Genomic DNA, 15,294 nt, shown 5'->3' on the forward strand with positions numbered 1-15,294 from the left:
TATATTTTTTTCTTCTAGGATTGCATAATAAAATTGCACATAGTAACAAAGGCAGACTGTACAATTATTGCAGCCAGAGAAAAGATCCCCCAGCCACATTTTTATTGAACTTATGGACTAGTTATATTAGGAGTACACCTCTAATGAATTCAAGGTAAAATTATTACAGTTAATTAAGCTGAGTTTCTATGGAATTTATAGGGTTAAATTAAGAGAAGTTTAGCGTGATTAGTAGCTGCTATAGTGACATGGTTACCCCTTTGCTTCTGGTACTTTACCATACAGGATCACGACTGAGCCCAAGACACCCAGCACTGTAAGAGGATTCTGCTGCGAGTATCATCTATAATATGGAACTCACCCGGAGCCCGTAGGGAGAGCAGCGGGCACTGGCGGAGAGCTCAAATCCTGTCTCTCTTTCTCCTGCTGCTTCAAAAAGCATTTGGCTTCTTTAGACGACGCATCGACTTCCTTTGTCACCCTGATCAGAGAGGGAGGAAAATGAATAAAATTCAGTAACTTAAACAGAAAGGAGGCTTAGGAATAAAATAACAACAGGATGGGAGTAAGATGAGAAGTAGGCAAATTACTATCTGAAGACCAATGATTTGAAGTATCTTCTGCGGTAATAAGATCAAGGCCTGAAGACCGAGTGGGAATAGCAAGTGGAGAGCAAAATAACTAAAAAGAGAGAAAAGGTTAATTTTATTTATCCTTTAAAAAGTGTTCTTCCAGTAAAGTCACTGTGAGAAAATCAATGCATCCTACATATGTGAGGCTGATCTGTGACTTCCTAACTAGCTAACTAATCTACCATGTCAAAATTATTTCATACAACTACTGCACAAAATAAATATAATATGAATGGAGGGTCCTTTCTTTCCTTAGCTAATTCTACATATGCATTTGGATTGTCATTCCCTAGAGCTTTGCACAGGGCTGGATTTAGGGCAAATGGCAACCTGGGCGAAAACTGTTGATGGGATCCCTTCCCCTTCCTCCCCACTCACCATGCCCTAAAACACCAACAGATATCCTATTAGGAAAACAGAACAAGCTACAAATCCCTACTTAGAAACTACAAGGTAGCAGAATATTTCAACCAGGTCACAGTTGCAGAATACAGACAGACTTTCACCAAACACAGAATTAAGAGACCAACCATCCAGACTCTGTATGCAGTGTAACAAAAGAAAAACATTATCACCATGCCTCATAAAACATCAAACAAAAATATTAATATAGAAACACAGAAATGACGGCAGAAAAAGACCAATCTCCCCCACATTGTCAGAGAAAATAAATCTAGTAACTGGCGTACCAGAAGGATCAGCGCTCTCAGCTACACGCTTTAATATCTACCTACTTCCACTGTGCCATCTTCTAGATGGACCGGGTATCATACACTACATATACGCCGATGATATTCACATTTTATTACCAATCGAAGACTCATTGGAAAAAACACTAAACTTAACAATCATGTACCTTGACATTATTAAACAGCTACTAAACCAAATGGAGCTAGTCATCAACATAGAGAAAACTGAATTCCTCCATCTTGAACGAAAAAACATGACAGTCCTCCAAATCCCCGATCCTCCTAAAAAACAATCAGAAAATTGGAATAGCCGAGAAAGTACGGAACTTCGGTGTAATAATAGACACAGAACTTAGCCTCAAACAACACATATCATTAAAAGTCAAAGAAGGATATGCAAAGCTAATGGTCCTCAGGAAACTTAAACCGTTACTAAATCAAACTAACTTCCGAACTGTCCTACAAGCTTTAATATTTGCAAGCACTGACTACTGCAATGCCTTACTATTAGGATTACTGTACACAACAATAAGACCACTCCAAATACTCCAAAACTCAGCCGCAAGAGTTTTGACAGGAAAAAGAAAAAGAGATCATATAACTGAAACACTAGCTGAACTACACTGGCTGCCAATTGAATACAGGGTAAAATATAAAATACATAAACTAATCCATGACTAAAAAGCAGAATGGCTAAACACAGCACTCCGCATCCACGTCCCTAACAGAAACCTGAGATCTGCCAACAAAGCCCTCCTAACCAACCCCTCAGTAAAAACTGCAAAACTAACTCAAGTCAGAGAAAGAGCACTATCATTGGCTGGGCCGATACTATGGAACACCATGCCCATAGAGATAAGACTACAGAGAGATTTCAAGACTTTCAAAAAGAGCTTAAAAACATGGCTCTTTAGAGAAGCCTTTCCACAAAGAGTGAGAAAGAGAAAAACGCTGAAAGCTGTACACATAAAATCTTCATACAGCACTAGCACATTATATGTATGTATGTCATGGTTTGTCTATCGCACCTTTTAAATGAAATGTATATTTTAACAGTCTTTATCTTAGTCACAGGTCAGATTAATCATCACTAAACTCTTAGCCATTACTATGAAACGATGTTACCGAGATCATCAGGCACCTCCGTTACTAATAACAGGAACAGTTGCATGTACAATTTACTATATTGTGCCTATATGTAAACCGTTGTGACGGTATAGAAAAGATTTTAAATAAATAAATACATAAATAAATTTTCCCATACTTATCTGTTTCATCAACCACCAAGTTAGGGCACTGTTTGATTCAAATATCTGTATAATAAATACCTGTATAAAGCACTGAACCAGCACATCTCAGTAGCTGGTATCCTCTGGATTTTGGCTCGTGACCACAAATCAGGAGGTCCAGGTTTTTATAGTTTGGAGAGTAATTAAGTGCAGTGACTTTGGGACTGCTTACACAGATACAGTCATAGTATACAGTACCCCATCCCTATAATCTATCAGCATTAGCTACAAATAATAATAGAACACAAAGTTCTCTCTCTATAGTCCCCACTCAGAGACCTCTCACAAACCTGTGTCCTTCCCTCTCCCCCCAGCCCCATGGCAGTCCTCCGTTCATTCACTCCCTTCCTCCTCCCCCTCTATAGCAATCCCCATTTCATTTACCCCCCTTCCTCCAAGGCAATCATTCGCTCCCTCCCACGGTGATCACCACTTCATTCAATCCCTTCCCCCTCCCATGGCGATCCATTAGTTCATTCCACACACACACCCCCCCCCCCCCCTCCCAGCAATCACCACTTCGTTCACTCTTTTCCTCCTTCCATGGTGATCATTCACCCCCTTTTCCCGTGGATGCCCCAAAAAGACGGCGCTGGGAAGAGGGCCTAGCGAAAGGCAGCGGCAGCCCAAGCTATGGGAGTTAGGCACGCAGAACAGCAGTGTGCATGACTTTCCCTCTTGTTGTTTACGACTATGCTCCTGATTGGAGGCCACAGGCATGAGGCAGGCACGCATGCATACATGGTAAGCTCCCATTAGCTGGCCACATCTTACTGGCCCCACCACTGCGGGGCTTCTCCTCTGGCTGCAGCGGGACGGAGTTCGCTGTAGCGCTGCTGCTGCCATGCCTCTCTGATACTGGCAGTGCCCGGGGCGCCCCTCAGCTCTCGATGGCTCAAGTGACCGCCCAGCTCGAACACACCCCCAAATGCCAGCTCTGGCTTTGCAATATATTTCACATGGGAAGAGCAGTTTTTAACCAGTCCCTCCAAAGCAAGAAGTCAAAAAACAAGTGGCTCATAGATAACCTTAATGTTTGATTTCTGCACAGTGACTTATGAGAAAACTTTACATCACATGTAAAACGGACCTTTTTTGCCCTCCACAACTCTAAGCTCCTCACCTTCTAACCCAGCCAAGTTTTCTAGCCTCTTTCCATTCTCAAACCTACTAACCTTAGGATCAACTGTGCTGCACTCCTGTTCCTATCCGAAGAGTGCCAGGTCCCTGCTCAATACTTATTTTACCCCTTTGTCCTCTGCACCTGTCCGGCGCGCCACACTTTGCAGATAAGCAAAATGTACACGGCACAAAAGAAAAACAGGGCACAGAGAAAACTGAATTTAGAGTAGCTGAACATTAAGAGATCAATATTCAAAAGGATTAGCCAGAGAAACCAAGATTTGAATTTCCCACCTCCCCCACCAGCAAACCTTTACCCGTGTAAGTCATTACCCAGCTAAACTTTAGCTAGATAAAAAGAGGCAGGGTGATGGCCATTCTGGAAGATGGCACATCCCACTGACGTCACTGAAAGAACGAGTTCTTTGTGGTGCATTCAGCATGAGTGCCGATATTCAGTGCTAGTCAAATAAGTGTAGCTGAGTAAGTCTGGTTGGATAAATTACCATCCTAAAGTTACCAAGGTAGCTTTAGCCAGGTATATTCAGTGCCAGTGAATACCCACGTATCTGGGTAACTTCCTGTTCACCAGCCTGCTATATGTTGACCTCATGCTGAATACACCACAAAGGACTCATTCTTTCAATGACGTCATAGGGATGTGTCATCCTTTCAAAATTCAAACTTTACTTCAAAGCATTACAAGAATTTAGGATGTAGGCCAGTGCAGCCCTGTTCAGGAGCACAGCCAGGCTTCCTATATTATCTGCAGTAAGAGAAGACACCTCCTCTGACAGAAATCTTATAATCCAGAAAGAGCACAGCAATTATCTTTCCCACCTTCTCTTGGGAGTTTCTCTCATGTAACCTGATCGGTTTTCCTGTAGCTCTGCAGATTCAGGGCAGAGAGAGTATTAATTTGCTGTAGGATTTTTTTTTTTAAATCTTGTAATTCCTAACTACTTCTCTTTTGGGGCTATAGGGCTATTAAAACATGTCCTGTGGGCTCAATTAAAATACTACAACTCTCCAGAGCTCCTGCTAGATTTGTGCTTCCATTCGACGTACCATGCAAAGACTTGGAGAGTAGCGGTTACTGACAGCTGCAGTTGCAAAATCGAAAGAACTGGAATGGTTACAAATGCTCACTAGGAGTTAGGAGGAATCCTGGATTCAGATTCCAGCTCTGCTGCCGAATGCGTTGTTATCAGGCATAAGCCGAACTGCCATCAAGCTAGAAAGGTTAGAATGGGCACATGAGAGACTCTCACAGAATCTTACTGGAATAATCCTGCACCTACGAATTTTTGTTGGTGTATAATACAAATTATTGAGACCTATGCATAAAGCCAGGACAAGTCAGGACTTAGCACACATCACACTATATCCTCCTCTCTCTATCCTTTTTTTTTAAATATTTTTATTTATACATATAGGGATGATACAAGCAGCACTAAACAAACAAGAACAGCAGAAGTAGTACAATATCAGCTCAAGAATAACATCTAGATTTTACATAAGGAACAATTGCTTCATATCACCTATATGATATTTTCAATGAAATAAACAAAACAAATTATTAATAAAGCACAAGATATCATAATCACACACTCATATCATACTGTGCTGTCCCAACTGAACCCTCCGATGTATTGCTTATACTAATAATCACCAGATAGGGAAATATCCACTACTAGTCCTGTACTTTATACCCATTGTATATTAAAGATACTTTTTTCTTGTTATTTTAGGATACATTATTTTGTGTACCCTGGCTTCCCTGTTCTCCCCTCCCTTGTTTTTTGTAATTCGTTAAGTTCTCTGTAAATCGATATGATGTACCCACGAATACCGGTATAAAAAACCCCCTAAATAAATAAACAAATAAAGTCTAATTTTGCCAATTTGCAGTAGGCATTAGATTATATGTGGTCGCCCACAGTCGTATATATTCACCTAATACCTTCCTCTGAGTGAACTTAACGTCTAGTCTTTCAATTTGCTTCCAATGAGCCAATTTCTGGTACCACAAAAACATAACAGGCTTTTCTGATTTTATCCAATTATGTAGTATACAGGATTTAACTAGTAGAGTGCCTATGCGAACCTATTTGGCTTGGCTTTTGGTAATAAGTACCGCCCATTTTAAAGATCCTTATAGAAGAAATTCCCCACAAAAAGATGGTTTAAGTTGAACAACCTGTTCAACAGTATTCAATGCTACATCCTAGAAAGGAAACAAAGCAGAACATAATACAAAGTTATGAATCAAAGTACCATTTTCAATATGACATTTTATACAAATATCTATTTTCATTTTGTGCACTTTAACCATATCTATAAAAGCTCAATGCATTCATTTAAATTGCATTTCTTGTAATTTAGCATTTATCGATGCTTTGAACACCGAGTCAAAATAAGTAACTTATTTTCCATTACAAATTTCCCCAACATTGCAGTCCATGAGTGTGCAAGAATTGTACACATCAAAGATTCTTCAGTGAAACGCAAATTCTACCAAAATGACAACATATTGTTGTATAATTTCAACCATTTAAATATTTAGTGATAGACTCTTACTAATATATCGGTTGCTTGTGTTAATGTACAAGAAATATGTCTACCTTGCAAGTACATAAAAAATTGATGTGTCGATCATATAGATACTGTAATTGTTCAAAGTAAATAATGGCTTGTTGTATTACACAATAAAAATGTATTATATTAATCAAACCATTCCACTTCCATATATGAAACACCGAATTGCTTAAACCCTGAGTAAAACTTGGATTGCCCACCAATTCTATCAATTCCATAGAATATGGATTCACATTACTCAAAAACCTCCAGGCCATCAACACTGGTCTAATCAGTATATGAGATTTTATCTTTCATGGGAGAAGTGTATTATCAGCAGTATGCAACAAATTCACAGACAAGCAAGGACGGATAATATCTGCAATCAGTTCAGAGACTTCAAATTTATATTGTCGTTTATACCATTCCCAAGCGTATTTGGCAGGCCACATTATAAAAAAGAAAATGTGGACGTTTTAATCCACCATATTTTTTGGACTATAGAAGAGTGGAATAATTAAGTCTAGATTCTTTCCCTTTGAAGATAAACTGTATTACCAATGTATGTAGGTGACCAACATCCATTTTCTTAATCCAGACCGGCAACATCTATAATTTGTATAATAGTTTGGGTAAGAGAGACATTTTAACAATGCACAATAGCCAAACAACGTGAGAGGAAGATCTATCCAAGCCAATAATTGATCTTATCAATGATTTAAGTAATATTTAACTCATTTGCCTCTAGATTCATCAAAATGCAATAATGCATGAATAACGCCCACGCTAAGAAAAAGGGGCATTTATGGAAATTTTAGAATTACCACACCACGCGATAACATACTGCTTTGCATCGGTAGTATTGTGTGGTGCGGTAAACGTTTTGTGCCCCACGATAATTCCCTGATAGTTGGGAAAGATTTCTAGGCACCCAAAAACCTAAATACTTAAAGTGCCCAAGTGACCAGGTCAAAGGAAATTCACCTGGCCATTGTTGTTTGGTTGTATCCAAAATGGGCATAGCCCCCGATTTAGAAAAATTAATTTTTTAACTAGCAAAGACAACAAAGTGGTTAATAAGATCTAGCATTTTAGAAAGAGATTTGTTTGGAGTACCAAGAAATAAGAGTAAAAGGTGAAATCTAATTCAGTAGATGTAACTCTCTGGATATCAATTAGTTGCAGCTCTTATCAGAAAATGTACACTTTCAGTCATTTTTGGTGGACTTAACCTAATGGGGCGGATTTTCAGAGCCCTGCTCGCGTAAATCCGCCCAAAACCGGGCGGATTTACGCGAGCAGGGCCCTGCGCGCCGGTAAGCCTATTTTACATAGGCCTACCGGCGCGCGCAGAGCCCCGGGACTTGCGTAAGTCCCGGGGTTTTCGGAGGGGGCGTGTCGGGGGCGTGTCGGGGGGGCGGGCCCGAACCACGCGGCGTTTTCGGGGCATGTCGGGAGCGTTCCGGGGGCGTGGCTACGGCCCGGGGCGGCCCGGGGGCGTGGCCGCGCCCTCCGGACCCGCCCCCAGGTCGCGTCCCGGCGCGCAGGAGGCCCGCTGACGCGCGGGGATTTACGCCTCCCTCTGGGAGGCGTAAATCCCCCGACAAAGGTAAGGGGGGGGTTTAGACAGGGCCGGGCGGGTGGGTTAGGTAGGGGAAGGGAGGGGAAGGTGAGGGGAGGGCAAAGGAAAGTTCCCTCCGAGGCCGCTCCGATTTCGGAGCGGCCTTGGAGGGAACGGGGGTAGGCTGCGCGGCTCGGCGCGCACCGGCTATACAAAATCCATAGCCTTGCGCGCGCCGATCCAGGTTTTTAGCAGATACGCGCGGCTCCGCGCGTATCTACTAAAATCCAGCGTACTTTTGTTTGCGCCTGGAGCGCAAACAAAAGTAGGCTATTCGCGCTCCTTTTAAAATCCGCCCCAGTAGGTTTAGTATCACATTCCAGATTATTGGGCAAATTAAAATGATCTCCTAATATTAGTTGATAATGAAGGAAGTGGCTCAATTCATTTACCAATTTGGAGACGTCTGATTAAATATATTTGGAGCATATACATTACAAAATACTAGTTTTTGTTGCACTATAGATCCACTCAGGATAAGATATCAGCCCTCATCATCTGCAATTTTTTTTCCCAACACAAATAGACAATTTTTATGAATTAAAATAGCAACACCTCATTGTCTACTAGAATAGGTAGCATAGTAATATTAGCCAACCCAATCTCAATTCAGTTTCTCAATTTCTGCATCAATAAGGCGTGTTTCTTGAAGGAATGTAACCTGAATTTTGACCTTTTTAAATAGTTTAAGTGTTTTTTCTCTTTATTGGTGAATGTATTTTATCTACATTTAGTGAGGCTATATTTAATTGAGCCATATCTAGTATAACGATAATATATGAAAAGTTCATATATTATAAGCTAACTGCAATGTTGCCCAGCCTCAACACCACAGTCTCACAGCAAATATTCATTATCAGGAAATATTATTTTTGTTTTACCAGGACAGCATTAAATATTGAACAGATTTCCTTTATCTGAACCTGCATACATCCACACAAACACATAAAAGAACAAATTTCCCCACCAAGTTGTGCTGAAATATGCACTAGGCAAACACCCATACACATTCTCTCAATCATACAATCTCCACATTCTATCCACAAAAAAAAGCACATCAGAAATCAATAAAAAACAAACAGAAAACCATTACTCCTAGGGGCTGTATACAAAAAACATCTGTGCAAAAAGAAAATTCCAAATGATAAAAAATTTACCATTTGTCTTTTTTTTTTAATCCCTTGTTGCGTGATGTAAGAGTTTATTTTTCAATAACACAAACTTGAGCTAGAGTGGCACTCAAAAGATAAGAAAAAGCACACAAAATACAAAAAATATTCCTTCAGTCAGTAGCCATCTCTCTAGGAATGTCTGTCATCACTCCAGGATTTGGTAAAAGCCAACAAATGTTAAACAGAAACATTAAAAGAATAAATAATAAGCTTCAGCAGAATTTTGATTGCATCATGTATACCAACAAAAAAAAACCACATGGCCACCATGAGTTAACTATGTGCAATAAAATGGTAAAAAAATAACAGTGTATGCTACAGAAAGACCTCCATCCAAAGATGAAATACAAAGGTGGTATTCCAAGTTAAACTTTTCTACAAAGTCAGGCACTTGAAGGTAAATTTAACTGCTCCAAAAAAATCAAGCAACTAAATTTTAAGAGCAATATTCTAGCTTCCCTTTGTGGAAAGCTTTCTACTTTGCTGGAAACTGCAGAGAGAATTTTATACCCTTGCAAAACAACTCAGCACAAATGGGTGAAAAAGCTCTGCGTCTTTCTGCTACTTTTATCGAATAATCATTAAAAGCAAGATCTGAGAGTCATGTTTCAGGGGACTCGAATTTTGTTGTTTCTTATAAGATAACATTTTTACATTATTGACAAAATTCAAAATATGAGCCACCACCAGTCTGGGTTTTGTTGCATTGTGAAGTGGTGGGCTGACTATGAGAGCACTCCACTGTAATGAGATATTTATCGAGGGAAAGGGCCAGCAACTCTGGCAGCCATACTGAGACCAAATGTAACAGATCCAGATCTTTTATACTTTCAGGTATGCCTATGAATTTTGGGTTATTGTTATTGTTTGTAAGGTTTTGGTGGACCCTTGGACACTGTGGCAGATGACCATGCCCATGGGGGGAAGTCCCGTGAGGGGCCACAGGTCAGGCTCAGCTTTAGGACACACAACACAGAATTATCTTTTATTAAACAGAGTTGAGAAGCCACCAGAGGTGGCAGTAGTGAGTAGAGATGAAGTCCGGCTGGGCTTGTAGTCCCTCAGGACACTGGAACAGCGATCCCTCAATAGCTAAGAACATAAGAAATTGCCATGCTGGGTCAGACCAAGGGTCCATCAAGCCCAGCATCCTGTTTCCAACAGAGGCCAAAACCAGGCCACTAGAACCTGGCAATTACCAAAACACTAAGAAGAACCCATGCTACTGATGCAATTAATAGCAGTGGCTATTCCCTAAGTATAATTGATTAATAGCCATTAATGGACGTCTCCTCCAAGAACTTATCCAAACCTTTTTTGAACCCAGCTGTGCTGTAATGGAGAGAAACTGAGATACTGAGTACAGTGGAGCATACATAGGGTTCTGGTATAGAGCCTCGTTGGTTGATTACTCACACAGCGGTCTCTCCCGGAAGGTAACACAGAAGCTGGAATAGACGCAGGCCCTCGAGGAGCGAGTACCTGATTCCAGGGAACAGCTCAGAGAATATAGATGGTAACTCACTGATGGTGTAGGCAGCGGGTTCTTCCAAACAGAAGTGAGCTCAGGCAGCGAGTCCGGGAACATGGGCCCTCGAGGAGCGAGTACCGGTTCCAGACAGCGACCTGAAAGAAAAGAGAGAGGCCCCCAAGAAGCGGGTACCCCGATAGAGTAAGTCCAATTAAGGAGAGGAGAGTAGCTAGGTACGGAGAGCGAATCCCATCCGTAAAAAGTCCCTTGCTAACTCGAATAGCTAGCAAACAGAGTGGGCTTTTGTATTTGGGACGCGCGACGTCATCACAGGGGGACGCCCCTGAGGTTCGCGCCAAAGGAGGAATAAGAAGCAGGGCCGCACGGTGCGCGCGTGCCCTATGGTAGCTGAACAACATGGCGGGATGCAACCCCCAAGCCGGACCGGGGATGCCGGAGAGGACGGCAGGCGGACGCCACGGCAGCCAGACATCCATCAACCGCGGGAGGAGTCGCCAAAGAGGTAAGGAGGGCAGAGTGGAGACGTCAGGCAGCGACAATCGTAACAGTTATTCCTCCATCCCCTATTGTCTTGCTCTTCCAATCTCTCAAGCAAGGATATATTTTCTTCTTTTTTTTTTTAAGTTTGTCATCACTGTTTCCAAACTATTGGTAACTCTTTCCTACAACGCAACCCGGCCCTCTAGATTTTCCACAAGAGTTTTCTGCGTTTCCACACTTTCTTTAATTTCATCAATTGAGGATTGTAGCTTATTCACTTTGTCCTCCAGTGCTGCTGATCCATTTTTAGAGATTTCTTTTATCAATTCAGCCTTCATCTCTAGCATTGACTTTTCAATCACAGACACCATTAGAGAATAGACAGGTTTACTTCTATCCTTGATTGTTTGTGGTACCTTTGTGGTCATGCCTTCCTTTCCAATCAAGAATTCAGGGCAGTACCATCTAGAATTCTCTTTTTGAAATAGTTCTCTGTCCAAAAAGCCAAAAAGACTTATAAACACAGATTATAATAGACCTAGGCGGAGCTCCTCACTCCTGCAACTTCTGAGCTGCTTGACATTTATTTATTTATTTATTTATTTATTTAATGGTTTTTCTATACCGCCGCTCATCAAAGATATCACGTCGGTGTACAAGGAACAAAAATACGCAATTGCGTGTACATATAACAGGATAATAATAGATGAATTCTAAATTACATTAAACATCACCGGAGGTCTTCTCTATCCTTTTTAAAGAAACAAATGGGGAAACATCCCCAAATAAAATGAAAAACTAATATATGATCATGTTCACATTAGCAGTTCAAAACGCACATTTTAAAGTTTTATTTATTTATTTGTTGAGTTTTATATATCGCCATTCGGTGAAGCCATCACAACGGTTTACAAGATTCAAAGTGTCATTTTCTTAACAATTGTGAATTAAGGTATAACAAGATACATAGTAAACAAAAAGTTAATCTTTTACAGTCCAGAAGAAAATCATTTTTGAGTGAGGAGGGTTTGTTTGGTGCTGGTTGGAGACAAGTTATTTTTGTGGATTTGGTTGGTAGTTCCTTTGAGTGTCAGGATGTTGTGAAGTTTGAATGTTAATGTAGACTTTGTAAAGCAACCACGTTTTTAGATCTTTTTTGAAAGTTTTGAAGTTAGATTGGGTTCTCAAATCTTTTGGGAGAGAGTTCCATATTTTAGGGCAGGCAATGGAAAAAGCTCTTTTTCTGGTTGTTGTCAAGTGAGCATCTCTGATGGGGGGACAGTTAAGCAGCATGTGTTGTTTGAACATATGTTTCTTTGGGGATTCTGAGGGGTTATGTTTAGGCCAGTTTTAAAGAGTTTTTAACTCCCGATATATTAGCATAGCATGAGCTTACTGTATCAGGAGTTAAAAAAATAATAATCTGGGCGTCAAAAAAATGTGCTGAAACCAGCACACATTTTCTTATTGCCCAGATTATTAAATCGGCCTCTACACTGCAATGATAGGATGGATCAAATTGATGGAAGGATGGCACTATATGTTAAAGAGGGCATAGAGTCAAACAGGATAAAAGTTCTGCAGGAAACAAAATGCACTGTAGAATCTTTATAGATAGAAATTCCATGTAAGAAGAGGTACAGAATAATAGTTGGGGTGTACTACCATCCACCTGACCAGAATGAACAGACGATGATGAAATGCTAACAGAAATTAGGGAAGCTAAAAATTAGTAACACAGTAATAATGGGCAATTTCAATTATCCCAGTATTGACTGGGTAAATGTCATATCAGGATATGCTAAAAAGGTAAAATTTAAAGATGAAATAAATAACTGTTTCATGGAGCAGCTGGTACAAGAACAGACAAGAGAGATAGGTATTTTAGGCCTAATCCTTAGTGGATCACATGATTTGGTGAAAGAGGTAATGGTCTTAGGGCCACTTGGCAATAGTGATAATAACATGATCAAATTTGACTAAACAACTAGAGGGAAGACACTAAGGAAAACTATTGCGTTAGCAACTAACTTTAAAAAGAGAGATGATGAAATGAGAAAAATGATTAGGAAAAACTGCAAGGAGAACCTGCAAAGGTCAAGAGTTTGCATCAGGCATAGACATTATTTAAAAATACCGTCTTTGAAGCACAGACCAGATGTATTTCATGTATTTAAAAGGGTGGATGGAAGGCTGAATGACTGCCGGCATGGTTGAAAGGTGAAGTGAGAGAGACCATTCTAGCGAAAAAAAGCATCTTTCAAAAAATGGAAAAGGGATCCAAACGAAAAAACAGGAAACCGCATAAGCACTGGCAAATTAGATGCAAAGCACTGATAAGGAAGGCAAAGACAGAATTGGAAAAGAAGTTTGACGTCAGCAAGGCCATCCCTGTAAGAACCTCCTTCTCAGGATACTCCTAGCCTCAGCATGGAGTCTCCTCTCTGCCTTTGGCCTCTTGTTCTTGTATTCTTGCCTGTATAGCTTTGTCCTTAATGTGTGCTTAGCTTCTAGTTCATCTGCTCTGCCCTTGTCTAGTCTCGTCTTGTTTGGGTCTATCCTATCTGCATATATTCTGTGTCTTATCCTGTCAAATCTAGGCCTTCCTGTGGCCCCCTGCTTTCTGAGAGTCTCTCAGTTACCCTCATTTTTGTGGGTGCCCTGCTCCACACACTGTGCACCGCCCTCCAGAAGCCCTGCCAGCCACCAACACTAAAGGGCACAACCCAAACAGAAAGAGTCTGGTCGGGCAGAAAATCCACTACTGCCTACTTCTGACCCCTGCAGAAGATCACACGCCTGACTTGCCTGTTCCCGATTCCTGCTCCCCTCCTGCTTGGGGGGTTTCTCAAATTGGCACTCGCATGTTGTGTCAGAAGGGTAAAAGGAGCGCTAAGTGAAGACAAGGCCATAGCAGAGAGATTAAATGAATTCTTTACTGAGGAAAATGTAAGGCAGATACCCATGCCAGAAGTGATATTTAAAGGTGATAATTCAGAGAAACTGAAATAAATCTCAATGAACCTGGAAGATTTATTTTATTTATTTAAAAACTTTTCTGTACCGTCGCTAAGTTATATACCATCGCAACAGTTTACAAATAGAACAAATTAACCTAAAGAGTAGCAGATCCCCTAGATCTGATTACTGTTAGTAATTTGTAAACTATCATAAAAATCAGCTATGGTACCTGAAGATTGAAGGGTGGCCAATTTTAAAAAGGGTTCCAGGGGTGATCTGGGAAGCTTTAAACCAGTGAGCCTGACACCAGTGCTACGGAAAAATGATTGAAACTAGTCTAAAAAACAAAATTACTGAACATATAAGACATAGTTTAATGGGACAAGTCAATATGGATTTAGGCAAGGGAATTCTTGCTTTACCTTTTTTGAAGGCATGAATAAATGTAGATAAAGGTGAGACAGTTGATATAGTGTATCTGGATTTTCAGAAAACATTTGACAAAATACTTCATGAGAGACTCTTGAGGAATTTAAAAAGTTATAGGATAGGAGGTAATGCTCTACTGTGGACAGAGAACTGGTTAAAAAGATAGAAAACAGAGTGCAGGGCTAAATGGCCAATATTCTCAATGAAAAAAGGTGAAATGCCCCAGGGATCTGCTGGGGCATTTCAATAAAGCAAGCAGTGGGACCACTGCTTGCTTTATTTTTTATTTTCCGCTTTTTTTTCAGCACTTCAAAGTGGATTATATTCAGGTACTGTAGGTATTTCCTTATCCCCACAGGGCTTACAATCTAAATTTGTACCTGAGGCAATGGAAGTTAAAATGACTTGCCCCAAGGTCACAAGGAGTGACAGTGGGACTTTTAATAAATTTGTAAATTATCTAAAGATGGAAACAAGTGAGGTGATCAAATTTGCCGATACAAAATTATTCAAAGTTGTTAAATCTCAAGAAGATAGTGAGAGACTGCAAGGGGACCTTGCAAGACTGAGAGACTGGTCATCCAAATAGCAGATGACATTTAATGTGGACAAGTACAAAGTAATGCATGATGGGAAGAGCAATCCAAATTATAGCCACAAAATGCAAGATTCCACATTGGGAGTCACTACCCAGGAAAAGGATTTAGGCATCATCGTGGATAGTATATTCAAATACTCTGCTCAGAGTGCGGCAGCGGCCATGAAAGAATGCTAGGAATTATTTGGAAAGGAATGGAGAATAAAACAGAGAATATCAAAATGCCTTTGTA

The 15,294-nt window shown here is 40.5% G+C and overlaps 1 protein-coding gene across 2 annotated transcripts in view; it reads right to left on the reverse strand.

Moving 5' to 3' along the window:
* Positions 1 to 15,294, reverse strand: part of CFDP1 (craniofacial development protein 1) — a 210,633-nt gene that overhangs the window by 94,393 nt on the left and 100,946 nt on the right. For both annotated transcript variants that reach the window (XM_029608805.1, XR_003857743.1), the window contains one exon: positions 362 to 481. In XM_029608805.1, the coding sequence (XP_029464665.1) occupies positions 362 to 481 (120 nt within the window). Of the gene's footprint in view, positions 1 to 361; positions 482 to 15,294 lie in introns of those variants that run through there.

This window comes from Rhinatrema bivittatum, chromosome 7, assembly GCF_901001135.1.
Source record: "Rhinatrema bivittatum chromosome 7, aRhiBiv1.1, whole genome shotgun sequence".
Classification (NCBI taxonomy): Eukaryota; Metazoa; Chordata; class Amphibia; order Gymnophiona; family Rhinatrematidae; genus Rhinatrema; species Rhinatrema bivittatum.